The sequence below is a fragment of the Pundamilia nyererei genome, unplaced genomic scaffold, assembly GCF_000239375.1.
Source record: "Pundamilia nyererei isolate P.nyererei 1_Seehausen unplaced genomic scaffold, PunNye1.0 scaffold00044, whole genome shotgun sequence".
In the NCBI taxonomy this organism is placed as follows: domain Eukaryota; kingdom Metazoa; phylum Chordata; class Actinopteri; order Cichliformes; family Cichlidae; genus Pundamilia; species Pundamilia nyererei.
The window spans coordinates 2,403,806-2,429,274 of record NW_005187445.1 but is presented as its reverse complement, the minus strand read 5'-3'; the positions used below and the strand labels follow the sequence as shown (position 1 = coordinate 2,429,274).

At 41.9% G+C, this 25,469-nt stretch overlaps 1 protein-coding gene across 6 annotated transcripts in view; it reads right to left on the bottom strand.

The window, feature by feature from the left end:
* Positions 1–25,469, bottom strand: part of anks1aa (ankyrin repeat and sterile alpha motif domain containing 1Aa) — a 61,832-nt gene that overhangs the window by 1,688 nt on the left and 34,675 nt on the right. For 3 of the 6 annotated variants that reach the window (XM_005731739.2, XM_013910494.1, XM_013910496.1), the window contains 13 exons: positions 19,502–19,558; positions 17,941–18,010; positions 14,502–14,617; positions 7,556–7,654; positions 6,934–7,080; positions 6,175–6,282; positions 5,761–5,931; positions 5,541–5,678; positions 5,377–5,448; positions 5,199–5,285; positions 4,534–4,671; positions 2,479–2,661; positions 57–151 (listed from right to left, as the gene is read on the bottom strand). In XM_005731739.2, coding sequence (XP_005731796.2) covers positions 57–151; positions 2,479–2,661; positions 4,534–4,671; positions 5,199–5,285; positions 5,377–5,448; positions 5,541–5,678; positions 5,761–5,931; positions 6,175–6,282; positions 6,934–7,080; positions 7,556–7,654; positions 14,502–14,617; positions 17,941–18,010; positions 19,502–19,558 — 1,481 coding nt within the window. The remainder of the gene's footprint in view (positions 1–56; positions 152–2,478; positions 2,662–4,533; positions 4,672–5,198; positions 5,286–5,376; positions 5,449–5,540; positions 5,679–5,760; positions 5,932–6,174; positions 6,283–6,933; positions 7,081–7,555; positions 7,655–14,501; positions 14,618–17,940; positions 18,011–19,501; positions 19,559–25,469) is intronic. The other 3 variants (XM_005731740.2, XM_013910493.1, XM_013910495.1) reach the window with 3 other exon arrangements.

Sequence of the window (25,469 nt, the reverse complement as noted above, 5' to 3'; positions counted from 1 at the left end):
GGTGAGGCTGAGCCCAGGAGGAAGAGAGGTCCACTCAGAAAATGGTGGTCTCGTACTTAGTGCTGATAGTGCGCTTGGATTCCTTGGGGTCCATGAGCCACGTGGCACTACCCTGGGACTGAGAATCGCCTTCCTGGTCCACGATGTCCCCCTGTGAGTACAAACAGACAGCAATGAAATATCTGAATCTTCACATACGAGGCTGATTACACTTTTTGTAATGCTTAGATTCAAAATGCAGCAATGAAGTATTATTGTGCCAACAAAGTGTAATTGTTTGTGGTGAAATTTAACCACATTTACCCATGAAAGTGTTGATGTTTGTGTTTAAACAGATTCCATAAACGATGCAGCATCACACCTATCCATCAATTATCATAAAATTACAACCCCGATCGCAAGAAAGTTGGAATGCTGCGTAAAATGTAAAGAAAACAGGATGCAATGATTTGCAGATCTCATAAACCCATATTTTATTTATTATATTAGACAAAAAGGTTTTTAACTTTTTACTATTTCATGAAAAACATTAAGTCATTTTGAATTTGATGGCAGCAACACTTCTCAGAATAGTTGGGGCTCAAAAGATCAGAAGTACTATGTGATGCACTGCCATCTTCTCTGAGCCAAAGCTCTGAGGCAACTTGGAAAACTGTCATGTGGTCAGACAAATCCAAATTTAAAATTCTTTTTAGAAAACACAGATGAAAAGTCCTCTGGAGGAGAGGGACCGTCAGTGCTCAGTTTAAAAGCCTGCATCTCTCATGGTATGTGGGTGGATCGTTCCCATGAAATAGGCAGCTTGCACACATGGCAAAACATTATTACTGAAAGGTATCTACAGGTTTTAGAGCAACACGTGCTTCCGTCCAGATGACGTCTTTTTCAGGGAAGGCCTTGCATAGTTCGACTAAACTAAACCAAACCACATACTTCATCTGTTACAGCCGCATAGCTTCGGTGCTGAACTGCAGTTCAGACCTTTCACAATTAAAAACAGTTGACACACCATGAAATACAACAAAGAAGACAGAACTACTGAGCAGCTAAAAACAATACAATAAACAAGAATGGGACACATTTCTCTGCTGAAAGTCCGGCAACTGGTTTCCTCATCTCCCAGAAAACGACCTTATGTTTTTCTCAGTGTAAACAGTTAAAATGTTTTGCGTGTTCAGATGTCAATAAAAATATGGGTCTATGAGATTTGCAATTTTAACTTTTCCTGGTTCTCATTTTGCTGAGCACTTTTGGGAGTAATTAGTAAATAGCCAATTTTGCTGGCTTTTTATTGATAAAACATAATAACATTTTCTCTATGTATATCATAAAGGGACTTAAAAAAACCCTGTAAAAGTTTAAATTAAGTAAAAAGACCCAAAAAGAATTCTGTGTACAGTATATAAACTTTGTCTGTCTTACTACAAGCGTGTCACTAGAGGGCGTTGGAGTTAACAGTATATATCATGATTTGTAGTTTTCAACATATAGCAGAGAAAATATAGTGAAATAAACAGACAAAAAAGTTTACGGGCTTTTCAGGAAAGTCAGAGAAAATAAGCTGTGACAGGAAGGCAAAAAAAACAAAACAAAACAACAACAACGAGTGGGTGAGAAGGGTGGGGATGGGATAGGAGGCAGCACCTGGGCAGCATGGCTGGCAGAGTGCAGCGGTAGGAAGGAGGGACGGTGGTTGGTGCAGGTGTAACAGTAACAGCAACGACTGTCGAGAGGAAGAGGAGAGTCCTGGGAGGAATAAACACCACCAGGAGGAAGAGAAGCGAGCCAGACGGAGACGAAGATTAGAAGAGAAAAGGGAAAGTGCACAAAGAACCAGGACGAAGCAGCGACAGAGTCAAAGAACTTAAAGGGCGGGAAAAGGGACACAGATTTTAACAGGCATGACAGATGAGGACTCTGACAGGTCGCACACAACACAGAAGACACTGCAGGTGCATTTTGAAGCTTATGTGTGCTTATCGGTGTGGATGTGTGTAACTGAGTATGAAGTGCATGTGTGCTCAGGTGCTGATTAAACACATTTAAAAATGTACATGTGAAAAAAAAAAAAAAAAAGCCACACAGATGAAAACACTGAACAGAATTACATTGTTAAATCATTGTGATCATTAAGCTGCAGCTAGAAATGTGTGACTTGTCCCTGAGGAGGACTTGGCTCATTTATATTCAGCACAAGCTTCCCTCTTAATGGTTTAATGCTAATGCCCAGATGGACATCAGCATAGCATAACCACAGTGATGTCGAGAGGTGTAGACTGACGCAAGCAATCTAACATCGTTTTTGCTTCCAAAAAAATTAGGCGTGTGCTGCAAATGTAATCACAAAACACAAAAAGATTTTTTTCTGGCACAGAGAAGTAAAAGGATTTAAAATTCCAAATTTGCTTGAGAACACGTTGAACAATATTTCAGCTTTATTTGGTGTTTTTACTACAATACTTTTAACAACCAACTCACCGCTGTTTTGCGTATGCTGCCTCGTGGTTTGGGCACAGGTTTGCTGGACTTTGTCTCAATGACCTCTGATCCAGATCCAGCTGGGACGCTCTGGTGCGGTTTGGTCCTCTGGGCCTGCAGAGCCAGCTGATATGCTACCTCAAACGCCTGGCCCAGTGTCAGTATAATCTCATAGGTCAGGTTCTATACAGAAAGGGAGAAAGAGGAGGATCACTGAGTCATTCCAAGCCTTTAGCCAAAGGACCACCACCATCACAGTGTGCAGCGAGACAGCAAAACGTAACAGAAGAAAGATTTTTCCTCCAAAACTTCTTCAAAACAAAATTGCATAAGCTGAAGGAGTGGCAGTAATCTCAGGAGTATTGTGCAGCAACCCCCTGTTCCTAAACTAGATCCATCCTCTGTAGCTCAGTAATAAAGCTGCTGGATTATTCTGTTTTACCCTGACAGCTCCCAGGTACGAACAAGCTCTGCAGACTAAAGACAGATGATTCATGCTTTATACGTTATGCCTTGGGAGTCTGAAAAAGCAATCCTATGGTGGGAACAACAATCATCATTTGAAGAGACACATAACACAGAGCTGTGAAATCCTCTTTATATCCTTTGATGTAGTAACCTGCCCTGAGATAAAGCACTCCATGTACACCAATACGCAGAAACATCTCTCGTGTAGTGACGATTGTGCCAGGCGGACCCTGAAAGCAGCCATATAGTCAGTGCAGTTTAAAATAACCAAATAAAGGAGATTCATATGGACACTTTCGGTAGCAGAAGGGACACGGCAAAGCTGTGGTAACTATTTGACTCATAGCGTTTCAGTGTTTAATGACTACCAACAGCCCGCAATCAAATACAAAAACATTACTGTCTGCAGCTGAAAACCCTTGTCAAGCTACTACTAGCATAACGGACAGGTTTCTGACGGGGCTGCCACACAAACGCAAAGCAGGAGATGAAGCATTGCCAAATAGGTTTTCAAACCAACATCCTTCCAAGTCAAAGACTAGAAAATATGATGAAGCATATCTTCCCTTTGGCTTCACCTGCACAAGTGCCAGGTAGGTCTCCACAGCAGAATTGGTTTTTCCTGCGTCGGGAGCAGCGCTGGGCTCTCCAAATCACGGACACAGTATCCCACATTCTTGATTTTTAGCTCACAAACACTTCTTGTAATGACTAACTACTCCTGACATTTTGGAGATGTTAGCTCTTTATACAGTGAAGTTACAGTGGGATACAAATAATATCAGACACAGACAAACAGGATCCCACAGTTGTTTATGTTTTTGAACCCATTTTGCACAGAGAGGCATTTTTTGAAAAATGTATTGATAGCAATGTTGAATATTATTACACAGGGAAAAAAAACAACTACACGTAAAATACACACTGAGCTACTACTACTGTTCAAGGCCCACTGGTTCCCTGAATAAGCAGACAAACTGCAAGCTGACATAACTAGAAGATAAATCTGTACTTTGTTTTGAACACGGGGGAGAAACTCCAGAAGTACAAAAACTGCAGTTCCTCTGTGCAAAGCTTGAAGCTGGCTCCAAAAATGACAGACTTCCATGTTAAAATGTCACATTTTACAGTATGGTACAAAAAATATTTTGGCTTCTGTGGATTGTTTCCCCCTTCATAACAATTTAATAACAACATAATAATTGAGGACTCATTCTGAAGTACTAAACTGGAGCTCTTCACCGTGTGCTTACTACTACTGGTGAGTTTTAGAACATTTCTAATTGATTACATGACTAATACTGTTCATTTCTGTGTGGTGCTGACCATCCAAGAAGTTTGTGCTCTAATGTCCATCTGTTTCTTACATTAATTAGCCTGTATGTGTGTCTCTATATTGCATGCCTGCTTGCATGCCATGAGCGCTAGCTGCTAAGTAAACCCCCCACCCTCCCATCTTTGTAAGATGACGTCTGGCTCTAAAACGCCAGCATATAAAAGTTTCAAGGGCGATGGGTGACAGCACAATCACACAATCATCTTTTATACCATCTATAGTACAATAGAGCCCAGTACAAGTGTCCTTACCACATCTACTGTGCTGAAGACATGGCAGTAATGGTGGCTGGTCTGCAGGTCCTTAGTGATGTAGGCAAATGTGCACAAGTCCTCTGGGTCCTGGGCTGCACAAGAAATGTTACGGATCTCGTGCTCTGCAATGATGTTCTGGACCGAGAAGGGCGACATGAGTGAGGTTTAGTAACGAGAGTACACAGTGCGTTCTTTCATTTTTTTAAATTTTTATTTCATTCCATCAACATTGAGAAAATAATGCTGTTAGAAAATGTTACAAAATAAAAAAAAAACTAAACAGTTAAAGGAGAGACACTGACTGTCAGCCATCACAAGTGCAACTACAACACGACCATGTTGAGCTTCAACATTTCAAAGCCTTTTTTTATTAATGTCAACTAAATGTCAATCAGATTTGCTTCCTATAAGGGAATATAAGCACAAACTAATCTGACACAAACTTGCAAGCATGATATTTACAATCACAGAAAGAGAGGAAGCTTGATGTCTGACTGCGTCACTTTCATGCACACATTAAAAAAGGAAACATGCTGTCATTTGCCCCGGCCTCAATTTGATGTATCACACGCCTCAAAGAACACGTCTGGTTAAGAAGTAAACCTTTACGCAAAGAGAAAATGTGTATGTACGTGTGTGTGCGCATGTGTGTAGTCGCTAACCTTGTTGGCTGCGTCGATAAACTTCACACCCTTGTATGTGATTGAGAGGACGATAGTCGGGACTTTTCTCATTTGCTCTGTTGACCTCTGGAGGGAAGATTAAAAGGACGGGTCAGTTGCCACTCACGCAAACAATATCTATGACTTTATCCTCAGGGATTGGAGAAACTTGTCATACCCGCATTTTGGCACAAGCATCCTGCGTGGACTCAGTGCCCCTTAGTTCCTTAATAAGCATGGAACCAAGATACTGTAATGAAATGGAGGGGAAAAAGACATTACTGCTGATGCGTTTAATCAACGAAGCGGAATCATGTAGGAAGGAGAATGGTGCAGACGTACACTAGCTTCATAAGCGCAGGATTCAAAGATGAGTTTCTCTGGTTGGTGATGCCAGTTCTGAACCGGGGCGTACGGTGCTGCTAGACTAGGTGGCCGCAAGGTCAGGCGGGGCTCTCGTTGCCAGTCTTCATGTCGCTCCTATAAAAATAACCATAACTATCAAAGAAGCCTGGCAGAGGCCCTCAATAACCATTAACACACTCGTAGATATATCACATACAGGAGGCCTGTGTCGTTCGCTGCGATATCTTTGGGTAACGTCATAGTCGTTTTCTTGTGCTTTTTTCCTCCCTGGCTCGCCTGCAGGCAGCAGAGGGTCCATTGAGCGTCCTGTGTAGGGCTCCATCTGACTCATGGGAGATGAAGTCTGGGATCCAGGCAGGTCTTGGCACTGCGGAGATGTAATATGACACAGTTGGGTGTCTCATGTCAGATGCACTCTCTATCATTAGCTATCCGGCATTCATCTTTGTCAATATGCTTTGCAACATTTACAGGCTAAAAATAAAGAATTTGAAACGTAAGCCTAAGTTTGTCGGACAGTATTCAAACATCAGATCTGGTTGAGTGAAGAGTAAACAAGAAACATTTTGTGAAGCACTTTTACACAGGAAAGTAGTTTGTAGGTCCTCACCCTGATCTGAGACAAACGAGGAGGTTTGACAGGAGGCTCTTCATAAGGCCTCTCCGCTAAGGAAGCGATGATGCGTTTCCTGTGACCAAGTAGGCTAATTTTTAGCACCTGTAAAAAAGAAAATTATGAAGTGATCATACTGAGCAGCACAAAAGGAAATGCCAGAAAACAACACATTAGGCACCGCTACTTCATTTGTGAGGTTCCTTTAATGGTTCTCCATGTGAAGCTGTTTCCCCTCAGAGTCTCTTCTCTTCTGTTAATCTTGAATCTACATACGGGATTGCACAAGTTCACACGTTCATGCAGCGATACAGTGTCTGACATTACTTCACTGATCTACAGGTGATGGTATTGCACACAGAAATGGAGGAATGCAGCACTGATCTTGGAGTGAACAAGAAAACATGTTTCTTTCAGAGACCCTTCCCAGTAGTAGCAAAAGGCAACACATTTCCTCACAGACCAGTGAAGTCTGACGTGTCATCTTCTAACCAAGTAATTTCAGTTCTTGTTTTCAAACGTGAAAATCTCAATTAATTTTTTTTGAGTGAGACTTTAGAATCCATTTCCCAATATTCAACACAAATACACATTCACCTTCAGTTTTAGCCTCCTGCTTCAGTTTGGGGGGGGGAACCTGAAGTAAACCGTCAAACTCGTTTCCCTATCCTGATTTTTTTTTTCCCCCCAAGACACCTGAAGACTAATTTCACCCTCTGATACTCCCCACTGTCCTTGTACATCACTGTGACTCACATTGACAATCTCCAGCTCCCACAGGTTTCTGACGCAGTCCAGAGTGCGGTAGCCGCTGGACAGGAAGTTTTGCAAGTACTCATGCAGGCCCAGATTCTCCAGCCAGGAGGACAGGGAGTTGCTGCCGTCACAGCCGAGCGCTTTCACCTGCAGCAGAAAACGTAATCATTCACAGACACTTTGAGGAATTCAGGGCGTTGGCTGAACCAATATGCTGCAAATTTAGCCAATTTTCCTTGGCAGGAAATTGAAGGGTTCTGGTTTCAATAACCCCCACAGATGTATATTTGTATACAAGCAGAATGAGCTAAAGCAATACAAATTAAAGTGACAATACTGCAGAGGTGTTTTAGTTTAATTTTATTTTTATAACACAAGTAAACCTCCCAATACAATAAGATAAAGCAAGCCCACCGCCAAACCGCATTCGACTTCATTATTAAGCACTATTGCTCCTGCTCAGCCGTATGCCTAACCCACAAATTAACTTGTTAATTTCCATAAATGCAATAGACACTTGGGTCTAAGGTGAGAATATTACTTAATCATCTAACATTAAAGCAAATGCAAAACACTGAATTGGGTCTGAGAAGTACTAAAGTAGGAATCAATGATTTATCACCTTTGGAAAGGAACGTGCTGCGTGCAGGATCTTCTTTCTGTGGCTCGGATCTGCGATTCCAATCTCTCTCAAGTCCTGGTCCTCCATTACATTGCTCCCCTTTAAAGCAACATACAAAACAAGCATTTTTGTTACTGGCATTTCTAGTCTAAGACCCATGAAAGTCATTAGAAAGCAAGGTACATTAAACTGTGTCAGAATAAAGTAATTTAAGTTACCATTTAGTAAAAGACAGTTTTTGTTATTTTACGTAGTTTATTCAAGTCATCTATGAAAATCCCGAAACACAGACTCCTTTGATTTAAGATTATATATAATTAAGACGAACCCTCCAAGCTAAAAGCCTTCAGTGCAACGTGAGAATTGATCACAAATATGCTACCATTGCATAAAAAGGTGAATTACTCCTGACTGAGAGCCTCCCTAGAACTCAACTTAGTGACTATCACCAGAGGAGCCACATCGATAACCCCTTAAATGAGACTTAAGTGTGTGTGTGTGTGTGTGTGTGTGGGGGGGTGGTACTGACAGGAATGTGGTGATTGATGTTCAAACCAGTCTTTGGTTACACACGATATCACCTTTGGAGACTGAGTGGCAACAAACAGATAATGGAGAAGGGAGGGATGAATCAATGTCTGAGTTGCAGAGTGGGCAGCGTTATGAGATGGAGGCGCATCGATAGCTGACGACAGCCGCGGGGGAAATCAAAACACCTTGACACGTAAAAGGAAAGCCTTTATTTGAACACCGAACATCATTTATTCATTTATTTTAGTTCCATATTAAACAATTTTATGGTACAACAGACCAAATAAGACAGTCACAAGACAGTAAACAGTGTTTCCCACAGATTTAGATTAAAACGATAACAGATTCATAATAAAGCTTCTGGGGTTTTCACACTTAATGTTGCAGCTTTACTGAGCAACATAATCAGCTGCCTCTGAGGTGAATGAAAGAACTCCAAGATTACAGCTGATGATTGTGGGTCTTGTTTATTAACAATTTCCCACTGTTAGACCCTGGTTACAGTAGTCTTTTCAGGTCTGAGCATCTGCAGAGGAGAAGAAAGACTACTGTCTTCAACTGCAGGAGGGTGGAATAGAACGTGAATCTCTCCAAGAAGCAGCTGAATAACTGATAGGACCAAAACAACAACCACCCAGCAATTGAACTGGTAGTCAAAACCACAGGATGGCAAGGGCTGGGACTAGCCAGTTAGCAGAGGTTGAAGGAATTGCCGTCTGTTAAACTGAATTAAACTGACTTAACCATGCTCAGATTGACCAATAAGAAGTGGGTAAGGGTCACAAGTCCTGCCTGTTGGATATAAACCATGAATGCTAGCTGTAGTGCTTCTACAGGGGAGTCAGCAGCTAACTCTCATCTGCCAGTATCACTACGGTCCAGAGAAGGCGCCGCCTCAGGGCTGACTCTTCAATATGAACCTAAAGTTAATCCTGTGGTGCTCACTGCTGCGCACACATACACACACACCACTAATGGCATAGCAGAGATGCTGTCTGTAGGTCAAACTTGACAGCCTGTTTTTCATGCAGATGCCGTTGATGCAAACAAGGGGCGGAGAGCATGAGGAGCGGGGAGGAGTGCGTCTGTTAGAGTAAATGCTGCAGAGCAATCTTTGTAATGCTGCCTGTGGAATCACAATGCTAATCACAATTCAGCTAAGACACTGACAGACTTTTACACTGCCATCCTGTTCATGCTGAAATTTCTAATAGGCTGCGATCCAGCCTGTCGATGGAAATCCGGAGAAGGAAGACGGAAAGCAGAAATATGAGTACCTGAATGCTCCGAGTGAGTTTATTGATCAGAACTCACTATGATCTTGGCTTCAGCCCACACTGAGCACAGGACATTATGTATCATCTCTTTTGCCTTCACACTGCCTCACACGAAACTGACAACTGAAAGCCCATTATCTCTGAGCAGCAACATGCTGATTGCTGCCTCTCTAGCTGAGGACTGATATGGTTTGTGGGGCTGAATGGATGATAATGCTTCAAAGTGCATGGATCATTGCATTACTGTCCCACTGGAGATTAGCTGATAAATGTCTCTATGCGGGGGAATACAGCTGTAACAGACTGGGTTTACACTCTTTGCCCATTTCCTGATTTGTTCATTTTCCTACCACTCTGATTTTCTCATGTGTCTTCTGCTAATTCTGGCAGATGTGCAGAAATGTTATCTCATCACTTCGAAATCATCCTGTTTATTGGGCTTTACAGACTTTAATATTTGTTTTATGACATCTATCACTGAGGCAAGCCAAGGAAACATCAGCGTTGTGTGGGTGCTGGAGTCCATCCCAGCCATCATACGGCGAGACCCTGGGTACACCCTGGACAAGTCGCCAAGCTGACACAGGGCTCTTTTGTTCATTTCTTTCAATCTTTTTTTGTCCTTGGATAATTTGATTTCATGTTGAAGTTAACCTGGGTAAGCTTAGACATAAATAAATGACTCCCAGTTCAGTCCCATGATTAATGGCTTGATGGTTGAATGACAACCTGACTGATAAAGCAAATAACTTTGAACACTAATCAACATTTTGCTTCTGGACACACCTCACTAAACCAAACCAAACTGGAGTGAACTGAACACCTGTTAGGTGAAGAATGTTTGTTCACACCTGGTTTAATAAAAATTCTCATTTCCTTTCATGTAAAGTGTTACATTCACCTCTGCTATATCTGGATAAGCCATTTATCCTCATTCAAAGAGTCTGAAAACACAAACAGCATGATGTGGTGGTGACAACTCTGTGGGGAAATTTCTGGCTAATGTGCTTCCACAGGGTTGGCAGGTTTCAAGGAGTACATTAGTAGAGAGAACGCCAATATCAGCACAACATTGGCAAACAGAATACATTTACAGCAGTGTAAGCTGGGCCTGTTTTGTGCCTGTGCAGCTTGTCCAGCTCTGCTTTACTCCGTCCTCTCATTAAAATGCTGCTCTGTTCCTCCTCGGCCTATCCAGAGAACAGCCACAGTGGCCTCCCTGGTTTAAAAGCACTCTGAATTCAGGCTGGGTGCTCAGGGGCACGGATCACTCATTCTGACCCTCTAAAGGACAGCTACCTAACAGCACTAAGACTCAGTTTGTCCTCCTAAACTGGCTGCCATGAGACCACTCAGACCTGAAAAGAAAAGTGCAAATGAAACGATGACAGAACATTAAAAAAAAAAATGTTTCTTTCAAATTAACAAACAAATCTAAGCCAAAAAAAAAAATAAAAATCAATCAATCAATCCATTCCCAGTCCTTTAGCTTCGGATGCAGGAAGCCATTACTGGATTTTTCCGCAGGGTTTGGTCCCTCGCTGCAGCATGAGCCCTTTGCATTTATTAAAAGGCAGAAAAAGGGGGGTTGGGGGTCACGAAAACATCATGAATTTAGATTACATGAATGCAGCTCAGAAGTAGAAAAGGTTTGCCTAACCTTGATGCAACTTTTAGATCTGACCAACTCTTTCTAAAAAAAAAAAAAAAAACCAAACCAAAAAAAACCAAAAACCAAACAAACAAAAAAGTCTTTCTCCTTATAAATCCTCAGCCACCTCCACTGATTTGAAACTCAAAGTAAATTTGTTCTCCCTCAGCTGACCGCATAAAAGTCAGATCCAGACGCCCTCGCCAGAAGACCGTCAGTCTCAGTCGCTTTGAATACAAACGAACTTGCCGACTGTGTCACAGCGCAGAAGTCTAACACAGAGAAAAAGAGCCATTTCATTTCAACAGGCTTTACTTGTCAGCACCAACGAGCGGTGGAGAACAGCATGATTGCGCAGCGCTTGTTTCATCGGGACATTTGCTCCACGAGTCGATAAAAAGCATCTAATTGGTTTCAGAAAAAGGCTCGTCTCTGCAACGCTGCTTGAACACAATACATTCACTGCTGTTATTGATCTGCTTCTAGAGCGTGCCTGCAGGGGAGACACACATCACAGTTGGCCGAGTGGCAGAGTAAACACTGTTTAATTAGTGATCTCGCTGCTACATAAGCATACTTGGAAAAATAAATAGTATGTCTAACAACCTAACTCAGAGAAGGACCATTTTCTTACCATTGTTTAAAATTTGATGATGAAGTGTGAACATTTCAATTAAAATACTGGCATCTTGCCCGTCTTTTAGCAGCTCATAGGAAATGCATAAGAGTAATATCATGACTCTGCATCTATTTCTGAGTCTGAAGTGTTTTTAGATTGTTGTTTTGAAAGTCGAACACAGAAGGTGATCAGTCCCTTGAAGATAAAAGTGGATTGGCTGACAGGCATATCTGTACACAGTACTGGCAACTCAGCCAAGAACGAAATATGGCTCGTTTCTGCTCTATTCACTAATGCATAGATTAAATTATAAAAGTTTAGCAAAGGCAAGGTGACTCAGAGGGTAATTCTAATTTCCAATTGAGACTAAATTGTGATTCATAAAAAAAAAAAAAAAGGTCAACATTTGCTGTGGGAGGGACACGTTGTTTTGTTCAGAGGTAACAGCTTTTTCTCTAAACCCTGCAGCGACTTTAGGAAGCCAGGTGGTTAGTAAGCCATGTTTAAAGATAGAAATGTTGCCAGCTTGCCGCTTTGGAATAAAAAGACGACTCAAGCCTGAGAAAAAGGAGTGTGAAAGCCTAAAAGACAGTAGGAAGATTAAACCCCGAGAGAAACTTCAGAGGCTTCAACACGTACTTAAACATGGGTGTGGATCACGCTTTCTCCAAGCGGAGAGGCTGATAAGTGGATGAATTCTCTATTCTCGGGTTATGTAAAGTAGAGTAAAAGGTTGTTTATGGAAGAATCAGAGTGCACTGAAATTAGACAGATATAGTTTGATAGCAGCCACACATTTTTTATTTATTAAACAACTGAAGCTTAAACCAAAGAAACACTAAATTTATAATATTGAAGTCTAATTAACAAGCCTTACATGCAGAGGTAAAGAAATAAATATACAGATACTGACAATCAGTGATGACCTTTATCTGGCGTCAGACCAGACAGTGATCTTCTAGTTTTCTATTGTCTAATTCTGGTCAGGTTGTGTTAATCATTGCTTCAGTTTGCGGTCTTTAGCTGACAGTAGTGGCACCTTGTGTGGTCTTCTGCAGTTCAGAGATGCTCTTCTGCATACATTGGTTGTAACAAGTGGTTACTGGAGTTACTTCCAAGTTGCCTTCCAGTGAGCTCGAGGCATGAACAAGACATTTTCACCCAGAGATGTGGATATTTTCACATTATCAGATCATTCTTTGTAAAACCCTAGAAATCATTTTGTAGGAAAATCCTCAGTCCAGGCTGTCTGACACCAACAGCCATTTAAATCACTGTTCTTTTCCATCCTGACGCTCCGTTCAAACTTCAGAAGGTCATCCTGACAGTGTCTGCATGCCTAAATGCATCGCGTTACTACAAACCCAATTAGATTGAACACCTGATTAGTATACATCATTAGCATACCAAATGAAGTTGCCTGTATATCGTCTTTATTCTATCCAGTTTTGCAAAGCTCAAGGTTAATGATTTCGAATTTAAAGTTCAAGTTTATTTATAAAAATTGTTTAAAAGGTTTGATAATCTCAAAGAAAAAAAAGTGTGTGAAGAGAGAGATATATTTTTTTTTTTTTTTGTCCTCTCTTTTTGTTTTTTTTTTTTTTTTTTTAAATTGTAGTAAATGTTTCCCTCAGAGAGATCGATGTTTTGTTTTGTAGTTTTTGAACTTTAAATGTCTGTACTGGTTTTAATATTGCTGCTATATCACATAATCTCAGGGTCTTATAAATTGAAACGTGTATGTCTGTTTACATCTGCTGTCGTGTGTTGTGGAGCTTACAAACAGAGGTGTATATCTTCTGATTTGCACAAGGAAACAGCTGTTATGCTTACGTACAATACGCTGAGTGTCTAAGAGACCATATTCTTTGGAGTCTTTGTCAGCTTCTCATAGTCGCACTCATCTGAGGCACAGTTCATTCAAATTCAAATTAAAAGTGCCCGAGACCCTTTCTTTCTTTCAGCTGAAATGAAAAGTTTAATTTGCACCCAACACAGTGATTTATGAATTATTTTTGTAGTCGCTAAGGGAACTTGTTCTGTTTTGTTGTTGCTGCTGTGTTCCTGTTTATACGCAGCGCTCTGGATCTGGCTTCATTTACTTTGTGGTAAGTAGTAAGTCCACATGGAGGGAATCTTGAGTACATTTATAACTCATGTGTGAATCTACAGTAGTGTTTGAAAAACATAAAAACCTTCACTGTAACAAATAAAACACACTGTGGACAACAGATTTTCATAAGTCTGATAGAAATGTGAGTTCTTATCTTGACAAATAGGATGCTTATCTCTCAACTTTCCCACCGGTTCAGACTGCCAGCTGTGCCCCTTCATCAGACTTCAGGACTGAGAAAAGCAACTGAGCCAACTCAGAGAGGCATCGCACACTTTGGGCTCTATAAACTTGTCAGATTGGCAATAGCACCCCATTACTCATCAAGATTCTTCTCCCTTCTGGTCGGGCATCAGCTGCTTTGTTGGCAGCCGGCTCTCTGACTGTTAACGAGAAGCCACGACAATCGCCTCCCAGGCCAGAGACAAACCGTCTGAGAGTGTGAGGATCCAGGACAGCCTTGATTCAACACTAAACCAGAGGTAACAGTATCAAACAAACTATCTGACAGGAGCTGAGCTCAGGCTGCATCGGCTAAGTTGAAAGGTGGAGTCACCAGAACAGATGGAAAAGTTGAAACACCAAGCACTAAATAATGCAAATACCTATGATGCAAATATGATACTTTAGAGTACAGGGAAAAGGTAAAAAAAAGTCTTCAAAGACTTAAAAACTGAAAATAAATGGCTAAACAGGCGAGAGAATTAAATATGAACCAAAGACAGTAATGAAAATGAAGTAAGTGAGGCACTCACCATGTAGTGAAGGTCGTCGAATCCATTCAGGAGTAGTTTGCTCTCGTACTGCGGCAGACCCACATGCTCCAGCCAGTCTCCCACGGGCTGGTCCAGCAGTCGGCCTGCAGCACCTGCTGACAGGGGAAAGCGCTTCAGGAGTGAGAAACCTTTCAGCCGGTAGCAGCGGCACTCCGAGGACGAGACGTGGCATTGCCACATCATTCTCGGCCAGCAGAGCCGAGCGCACCAGCAGCAGGAACGTGAGGGAGACAGTGTCCTCTGTGAACAAGGCGTCAGCTCCCGCAGGACAGCAGGGGCTGAACAACAGTCACTCGAAATAGATGAAACTACCCCCGAGTCGGGGGTGAAGGTAAGATAAAAGGGATAAATCCACAAAAAAATGGATAATATCTAAAAAGTAAAGAATATATTTTTGCTATGATAGTGAGCCAGGAGAATGCTGAAATACATTTCTGTTTAGCACACAGCGCGGTGCCTCACCTAACTCACAAATATGACTGAATATTTCATATCTGATTATGAAAAAAGTCAGAGTGTCCCATTTCAGGAGGTACCTTTTTCTGCCCAAAAATAAAAAAAAATAAAAAATTAGGGCTGTTTTAATTACACTTTAACTTTACAATAACACTCAGGTTGGAGCGTATAACTTTAGTTTAAGTTCTTCCAGGGTAGTAGATTTGTTGCAGCCAAGTGTAAGTGATCCAGACTTGTAGCCAAGACAGGTATTTGGTAAATAATTGGATCCCAGACTCACATATCCCACCTGTTTAACATATAATCCCCCACGGACAATCCAAACAGGAATCTACCTGTGATGTGCCACTGTCCACATCGGAAGCAGCAGGACAAGCAAAAAACGCAGAGGGACTAAAGGAAACCTGTGACATGACTGCAATGAACGGAGATTGATAACAGAGCAACACTATAGTGACAGCTGTCAGCAGTCTAACCTATACAAAGACAGATTGGTGCCTCTCCTCCAGTGAACATGTTACTGGAATTCTTTAACTCTCTTTCAAAGCAAATACACACTCCACACTAGAAACCAATCACTGCACAGGTAGTTACCTCCCAATATATTAACTACCCCTCAAACACAGAGGCTAACAGAGTCAATCGTTTTCTACCTTGTGAAATCTGGCAGCTTAGAAAAGTAAACAGCGTTAAATTCGAAAACATAACATTTCTTTATAAAACACAGATTTGAAAGTTTCCTTTTCTGCTTGTCGGCTGTCTTATCATTTAAACCTGCTGCATAAACAGTCACGTTCCAGATGAGGGTCCCATGTCAAAAGTTCCGTTCAGACATTTCATAAGCTTGAAAATTTGTCAAGGAGAAAAGAAAAAAAAAAAAAATCCAGTCAAGAATCCGATCAGCTCCTTCAAAAAGCACTTTCAGTGATAGCTCACTCCCAGGATTAACTCCTCTGCAGACGAGAGAGCGCTAAGATTATCTGAGAGATGCGGTCCGGCAACAGACGAGGTCTAAAAGAAACATTTTTTTTTAGCTGCTCCTAGCTAAAGAGCAGATAACCTAGTCCTGCAGAAGTTACATCCTCCTATTGTCCTGACTGATCACAATTCTGCTGCCTGCAATTCCTCTCTCCTCCCTTCCTCTCTCTCTCTACCCCCCTTCAATGCATACACTTCCCCACTCCCTCTCTCTCCCTCTGTAACACTGCAGGTGGCTGCTCTTTATCAGAGCTAGCTACCATTTCAGCTACAACCCCCCTCCCACCCACCCCTAATATGCTCTCAAGTTCCTGCAGCATCTGTACCTCAGTCCATTGTTTTTACACATTCTCTTTCTAAAGGTAAATCAGTGAAGATACAGACTGGAGGCACAGAGCCAATCAACTCGGCACGTCACCGCCGAGCACCGGACCAAATGAAGGAGTAGAGGGAGGGAAAAAAGTGATGCGGTTTATCACATCAAACAGAGAGCCTCCTCTTGACCGAGTCCCCCGATGGTCTGCTCCACTGAGCTGGAGCTGTGAGCGTGGTAGCTACAAGGTTAAGGCTCACACACGCATGGAAGTGGAATCAGACTCATGGAAACTTCACACCAAGTGCCCGTGATGGGATGCTAACTACTTTACTGCAGCAGTGTCAGCTTTCTACAAAGTCTGCTTCCTCCAAAGCACAATGAGCTCACCCCCTGACATACGTACAGAAGTGGTTAATATTTAAACAGCCCAATCCAGCGCAGGGCACAGCAAACCACAGGGCTAGAATAAGACGATGGAGTTTGGCGAAGGAAAAGAGGATGTGCTGCTTTGTTTAAATATATTAAAAAGATTGCTCAGGCACGGCGGTGACTGACAGTGGATGTTGAAGAATGTCAACAGGGAGAGCTGAAGGGAAAGATTTGATTGCTCGGGTTGCTGCTACAATCCTTGGACGCCATCCATCAAACCTTAATGACAGGCTTTGAAAAGCAGAATAACAGCAGAGCAGGTTACAGTCCTTACGCTGCTTGTAATACAGGTTCTCTCTCAGGCACTTTGGTTTTAAAAATAAAGATCCTGGTACGTTATGATGCAGATTTAGTACTTGGCTCATGTCAGACACCACAGCTTGAATTACTGCCTCAGAAAAACAGAGACACAAAACAAACCAAGGGGTCAAATCTCAGTGGAGGATGACACACGCCTTCTAAAAGAAACGTTTTAGACTCTTTTCTTTGTCATTTGTTCTATAAAAAACAAACCTGTAATTTCTAAAATAGTATTTTTGTACCCAAACCTCCATTTGTAACTAAAATGGCCTGTATTTGTATAGCGTCCCTAAGGACCCCAAAGCGCTTTACATATTCAGTCATTCACCCATTCACGCACACATTCACACACTGGTGATGGCAAGCTACATTGTAGCCACAGCCACCCTGGGGTACACTGACAGAGGCAAGGGTGCTGGACACTGGCGCCACCGGGCCTCTGACCACCACCAGTAGGCATTGGGTGAAGTGTCTTGCCCAAGGACACAATGACCAAGACTGTCCAAGCCAGGGCTCGAACCAGCAACCTTCCGATTACAAGGCGACCTCCCAACTCTTGAGCCACGATCGCCCGCTAATCTGTATTTAGAGCTCTCCTCTCTACTATCACTGCCATGCACTTGTTTAATATATTTTTAAGGTTCAGGGTGAGGATCTAATAAATATAACTATAGTATAAATCAAATTCCAAGCACTCAAAGCCCACTATTTGGCAATAAAGGCAGCCGTTTCATTAACATCCACACCCACAAAAAGATAAATAATGAATTAATACAAGGTGCTTTTGCTCACATTTATTAAACAGATGAGTAGCTAATGGAAAACTACCCATTTCTTCCTGTTTTCCTTCAGGTTTCCTTGACAAGTGTCAAATTCACAACTAAATTAAGTCATTTTAACTTGCTTGAAAAAGCAACAATATTAGTATTTATACTCTACCTGGTGTAGCGTATTGCTGATCTCTGGAAAAATCAATGCCTGCACCAATCATAGTCATCATCTTCTCGATCTGAAGACAGGAACAGAGGGGGGAGAAAACAAAATGTAAGGGCTTGGAAGAGTGATCAGAGTTTGGCCACCACCTTTCACCAGCAAAAATACAGAGAAAAGCCCCTAAAGCAATAATACACTGTCCCTGTGAGAGCAAATGATGAGTATGTCAGCAAGAAGAAAATTAGGTTGCAGTGATTTTGCAAAGACATGTTAAAGGACAGCTTGAGGACCGAGACGGTTGAGTGCCTTTATATCCTATTTATGGTCACATTAAAACAATCATTGCTATTGTCCCACATTAAATGAGTAACCAGGGCTTGACTGCACGTAGGGGACAACAGGCACAAAAATGCTGCTTTATACTGGCATGCCGGTCTTACCGTCCGACTCTAATAAGGTCAAAAACAAAAGGATAATTATAATAAACAAGTTAAAAGAGAACGTGCACAAGTCTGGAAAAATAATACAGAACAAAGTCTGGTAGTTTAAGCTTCCCATGTACTTATAAAGCTCTCAGTGAAGAGAGTTTTGGAGCAGGTTTAACTGTGTCTTGATGCTTAAACCAATGCTTGTAACAAATGTTTCAAGACGACTGAAGCGTCGTAGACAAAACACAAAAAGGGTTCGAAACCCAGCAAGACTGAGAGTGAGAAGCTACAGCTGAAACTATGCCCAGAAACCTGACGTTTCTTGCAGTAATTTCATGCATCATGACATAATGCATGTGAACATCACCAGCAGTTGGTTTCCAATCACAGTAAGTCACGCACATACACACATCACATGCACATGCCGCTCATGGACTTGTAAAAACACAATACTGTCATTTCATAGAAATGTATTCATAAGCGAAGCAGCAGTGGGACATGAAACTGCAATATTACATCTGCCACAGCACAGAATCGTGGTTCCCTTTAAAGTGGCCCACAGCTGAATATGCATGGACACTGGGAGTGAATTCAATGCAAACGGAGAGACCGACTGTGCTGCTGTCACACCTGTCAGGTACTCTGACTACTTTGAGTATGAGGTCATGTTGTATAAACTAGAGTGAACAGATAAAACTACAGCTGGAGAAGTTTTATCCGAATTTGAATGTCCTCGCTCCTTAAAAAGCCCCCAGACATATTTGATGACCCCATTAGCATAATTATATATGAGATAATAAATCGACACTGGAAAACCAAAGTAGCAGGTTTTTTTCATCATCGATCAGCAGGTGGATGTTCAGCAGTGAAATAGTGCATAATTAGAAGATTAATGTCAGAAGGGCAGAGAAAGATATTAACGTTGAACAATGATGCATCTATTTTAGTATGCTGCTGCCAGACTGGTAACCCAGTCACAAACTGAAGCTTCTGGACTTAGAAAAAGAAATGAATAATCTGAGTTAATGTTATTCCAAAAGGGTTCCTAAAGCCTCAAAGGATCCCATCTACCTCTACAAAGAATGCCCCAGTAGAGGACAGAGCCAAAACCCAAAAGGACCAGAAGATTGACATCTTACGCTGTCGGAGGAATTAGATCTTCTTTGTTTTGGGGAGTCAGAAGTCGCCGGTGTCTGCTGAGAGAGAATTCATCGTTTTGTTTCGCCTTCTTCCCATTCAAAGTGTGTATCCACACTGTGCCAACTATCCTCTGGCAGTGTTATTATAATCATCCTGTTTCACACAAAAAACACTCTTGACAGGAGATTTTAAAAAATTCTAAATTGAAAGAAACACCATTCCAGATGGAAAAGCGCACACGTTTAGTGCATAACAAATGTATCTGTTATGACTGGATCTATGAATAATCAGTGTAGTCATAGGAAGTGAAGAAATATAAACACAAAAGCTCAGGATCACACACTCAGCCTCAGTGTAAAGTACAATTCCTTCCTCATGTCCACATTCTCAACATTCATGTTCACCATCAGTCCTCAATACGGCAGAGGGAAAATGCCAAAGTTTTGGCGAGAAGAGGTGTGAGACAAAGGACGGTTAGAGAATGGCATTATTTTTGATATCCATCTGCCCAGTGTGAAGTCACCATACTCTTGATTAGAGTCCTGCATATTGGGCAGATGGTAGATTAGTCACACGAGCTCAACAAATAACTGCCGTCCACATGTTCATTCTATGTCGTTAAACAGGAAAGCTGACGGTGGAGTGGGAACACAACTTCTAGCTGAGCAAAGAGCAAACATGAGTGATCAAAAGTAGTTGCCTCCTCTTTACACGAGAGTCTCTGGATGCATGTCACACATACTGAAAGCATGTGAGACATTGTGTGCTCAGACTTTTCTACGGTGATGGTTCAGTTAGTATGAAGCATTTTAGGAAAGAAGGATGATGCTGGGGAGAGATGCGGCCCCCCCCCAAAAAAAATAAGAATAGCTCTAACATGAACAGCATGTAGTTGCTGTTGCTTCTTGGATTCCTTAGATTTTCTTCTAGTGGTGAAATAAAAGAGAAAAACACAAACCAACTACATCTTCATTAGAGTTTCTGTTCACCTAGGCATGGCTGCTTATTTTCCTTAAGTTATGATATCAAACTGATCTTGACAGGTTTATGTTGCTCTGATAATAAACTAAATTATTAGGCCTCGGCAGGACAAAAGCAATTAGAAAGCCCCTGATGAGCGCTGGCCTCGACTGGGGGTCTAATCTGTAAAATCACACACATGCATAAGCAGTAGCAGCACCTGAGTTAATGAAGACAAGGCAGTGCTCTTTGCCTCATTAAAGTGGCCAAGGTCTGTACTCGAGGGAGGATAATGCTCCCATCAATCGCATCTTTGACACACAGTTCAGCTGCCCACGTTTTTTACTCCACCATTCAGGAGATAAGACAGGCCATTGTACTTTTAAACACTGAAGGAGAATTTAAAATATACTCACTACTGTGGATAAACAAAATAAACTGGATGCATTTAAAATGTCACTTAAGATAAAGCACAGATGTTTTTTTCCTATTTAAAGAAATGTACACACATGAACGTACACACAAATCACAACAAAAAAAAGCACATCGATGTTCAGTCCTGCTGTATTGGCCTCACTTATCCAGCATAATGGAAAAGGGAATGTTAGCTGGTCCAATGAGAGTTCAAGGCAGCTATCCAGAAAGGTAGGTGTGTTGGAGCTGGGTAAATATATCCTTATCAGAGGATGCCAGCCAGTGATTTCCTCAAAGTAAATCACATTCACAGCAAGAAGAGGCTTCTGAATTTCATGGTCAGGAACTAGGATGCTCAGTGTCATGAGAATTAATAGAGGAGAGGAGAGATGGGTGTGTTTTTGTGCTGCAGGATTCAATCAATGCAGAGAACTGAAATGGAGAGGCATCCATTGTTAGAGAGCCTCACTGTGAGCACAGGGGTACAATGAGAGGGGTCAGAAGTCACCCAGGAGGTGGAGGTCAACAGCTGAAGAGCCAGCAGTGTTGCGAAATGGTCAGGGTGAGATTAAAGGCGCATGAAGCCATTTATCATGCTCCTCACAGTAGGCCTGCTGCCCTGAGGTGACTTAGCAGAATAACGGGTCCGCTGTCCTACCGGGATGTGAAAACACAAACTGTCTTTTCATTAACAGCCTTGAACAATGCCCAACTAAAGCCGAGAGAAAGGGTGGCGGCAGAGCTAAAGGACGCCTGGCAGTGTGTAGAGGGTGAAACAAAAGGCTGCAGCAGAGACCGTGTGCCCAGACCACCAGCCTCAAATTGGCAAGCTGGCACCAAAACAAGGGTTGGACGAAAACTACGGACTAGTGAAAAGCATCAAGGGGAACACAAACACAACCCTGTTTGTAGCAGGTGCCAAGACCTCAATGCCACAGTGGGACAAAACACTGTCAGCAGCCCCATGAACATCCTCCTGAAATAGCCCAATGTCATGCTTATGTTTTTATGAACAACGTCCCCTCTGGGAAACCTTGACCACTCATTCCGCATTACACATAAATATTCCCAGTTAAACTTAAAACAGGAAGGGCATTCCTTTGCAAATAATTACTAGAGTTATACCAAGCAGTAGCTGCACGCGTCAGCCCCCCGTGGCTCTCCTGTGTCCTCCCCCTGGTGGGGATCAGAGAATAGATTTACCTCGTTGGCTGCACTGGAGCTCTGACACACACCCACAGTTTGGTTTGATCTCAGCAAGTCAAACACATGAAACTGCTTAGCAAACAATGAGGACACAGAAAACCAATGCATAGCCAAACCCTTAATGATCCCATGAACATGGATTAAAAAGAAAAAAAGAGAGCAAAGACAATGATGCATGGCTTAAAAACATCAGAGAGGACAAGGTTTTTGAAGAAAGGGCAGGATAATCTGGGTGTGCGCCTCACTTTGTCTCCCTTTTATTTCTTTATCAATAAAGCAACCAGCTTCAATCAGTGAATACCAATCAGAAAGGCTTTAAAAGAAATATAATATCCACAGAAATGCTAAAAAGCATTCATTATTTTCTCATTCTGTTCAGTCATAGCATGTAGACAAGATTAATGAGCCTCTAGCAGAGCTGCTGCCTGTAAGGGAATCAATACTCACAAAAGCTGGTTTCATAGTGGCTATTGGATCTGTGAGGTGCGAATCGAAAACGAAGTTAAAAAGTGAAGTGTGGAAGTGGATAGCGGCCCTCTCCTGTCTCTGTCTAAGGCTCGCCGTCTCCTTATCTCTCCTTCCATCTGTGGAGCTCAGAGTGCTGGCTCACACAATGTGCCCCCCTGGATTGTCATCTTCAGTCTGATTGCAAGGACCAACACCAACCCACATTAGCATGCGCTTTACACACATGCACACACACTGAGAGCGCCTTAAAAGGAGAGATGCATAGGCCAAGACCTCATGCAAGTCAAATCTCCTTGTCTTGAAACCCGAGGCAGTGCATCCAAGGGTTTGTCTTGTTGAGAAAGAGGGGGGATGACTAGGAACGATACTGAAAGGAAGGGGAAGAGGGTGTGAGAACCAGAATATTTTACAAACCAGATTAAAAAGGAAGAAAAAAAAAGATGTTTTTAGAAGAGGTGTGTCCATGCACTTGGGGGTGGGTTTGGTAATGTCCAGGGACCCCAAATGCTGTCACGCAGCTCTGTAGAGTGCTCCAGAGCAGCCAGTCGTGACCGGCAAGATGGCTGCCACAGCACATCAGAGAAAGCAAGAGTAAGCAAACACTGCAGATGGAGAGACAAGGGCTGAAGAGAATGCAGCGAGAGGGAGAAAGTGAAAAGAAAAGGGAGTTTTCAATTTTCAGGGGGCACTCCCAACATCAGTAAGAAAGTGTAGGCAAGGATACGCCCAATGAAACTTTTACTGCATTTCCCACACACTCCTCTCATTTGCTATGCACTTTAAATCGCTGGTGTGAATATTTCTATTTCAAGCAGACGCAGGCTTATTCCCTGAAAGGAAAAAGAGAGAGAGAGGGAAAAAAATGAGCTCTTGCGCTTTGGTTTGAGCAGAGAACTCACCGCCATCTAAATCACTATTCATGTGAAAAGAAAAAAAGCGTTCCGGGTTCATTAACTTTAAGTAAGGCTCAAAAATTGGAATTTTTCAAAGGCTTTTAGAAGCTTACCAGCCAACCAAGGCCTCTAATAAACATCTAGTCACGATCAACCGAATTGAAAATTCCTATGCGATTCAGCATGCTTTCAAAAAGTACTAAAACATGGTGTTATTGTTATGGAAAACTGTGCAAGCAGGGTAGTGGTTAACTCTACAAAGCATCATTTGTTTTCATTTTTTTTGGTTTTTGGGGCTTGTATTTTAAATTTTAACTTTCTACATCGAAGTACATGTGCTGACAAGGAACCTGTGCATGTGTGAGGTCCATCAGAGGCTGATATTAGCAATATTAGGGAGTACGAACACATTTTATTCTGTAGCACCACTGATAGCAAAAGAGTGGACCTTAAAAATATAGATTTTTTTTTTCTTTCTGTTTAGGTAGTAGAGCCCTAAAGCAATTTTATTACATGTCTGGCTGTATGACTGGAGAGTAAATAAAATTTATTCCCAAGAGAAGAATGAAATTAACAGAGGGCAGCTCTCTGCCAGCAGCCAACTTAATGATTTTTTAAGAAAAGCTTCCAGACATTCAGATGAACTCAAAGCTGCCCAGTTCCCTTGGTAAAATACACTTGCATGGCGCATACAGGAAATGGGGGCACTGCTTCAAGTTCATCTCCTTTTAGCAGACCAGAGCTATTTTTTCAGTTTGGAACCAATATCACCATCTATTCTCCTGCCAAAGAAATGCAGTTTGTTTTGGCTCCTCCTCTTAGGCCACGTTTAGTCTGTTTACTTCATCTTTCTCTAAGCACCGGGGAGAATACAACAGGACTCGGGAGCTCCAGGATTATTGTGTGCTGCTGAGGATATCTAGGAAGAGCAGAAAGCTCGAATAGCCAAGTAATGTCACAGTTGGCTTAATCCTGTCACTCTCTCACGGGCCACATCGCTCAGGTGCAGTCTGAGGTGGCGAGGTGTTCATTAAACTAGATAATTAGAATGAACAGTGCCCTGCCAGTGACCAGACTTTAAAGGGAAATAAAAGATCCAAGCACATACTTGATTGAGCTCATTACCCACTACGCCACATTCTGGAAAAGGAAGACAATGTGCAAAACCTCTGGATGTCTGACTTTTAAATAGTCATCATTACACTTTTGGCTATGGTACATTTCCATTAGTATTTGTCATAGTTTGTGACTCAATTACAAAAATACCACTAGATCCAAATGGTAATGCTACGTTACGACAGGTGTAAATTGGTGCATATATGTCGGCCAATCAGCAACCAGAAATCGCAAGAACTGGGCAGCCAGGCAGGTATGATACAATCAGAGACAATAATGCACAGTTTGCCCACCAGAGGGCATTGACATGTTGATTTTAAAACTAAAACAGTTAGTACATTTGATAAGGGACCCTTTTGGTGAATGTTTATGGAATCATCTTATGTAAAAACAAACAAAGAAACAAACCAGTCCCTATAGGCCCCTATATATTGCTAACCAGTCTTTTTTAAATAAATCATAATCCTTTTAAATTGAACTTTAGTGGTTAGTTACCATTTAACTGGTTTAAACTATTAAAAGTTAGTGATGCTGGGACTGGTGTGACCCAATTACAAGATATTATGTAGCGGATGTGGTTTCTGAGGTTTTGGAACCACACCAATTTTAGAAAACACCCACATTTAGTGAGATTGACACGCTGAGGCTGGCACAAAAATCTAACTCGGCTGCAATCAGCTGACCATAATGCTCACAGAAATCACCTGATGGCTCAGCTAAAGGCCTTGCATCTGATTAAGATACATAAATAGCAGCCCTCTAATCTAGTCTATTAGTCGCTATACATTTGCAAGCCACTTTGCAACCCACCCCAACACCTTTTCTTCATGCCATGTATCTCTATCTCTATCTCTATCTCTATATATATATCTCTATATATATATATCTCTATATATATATATCTCTATCT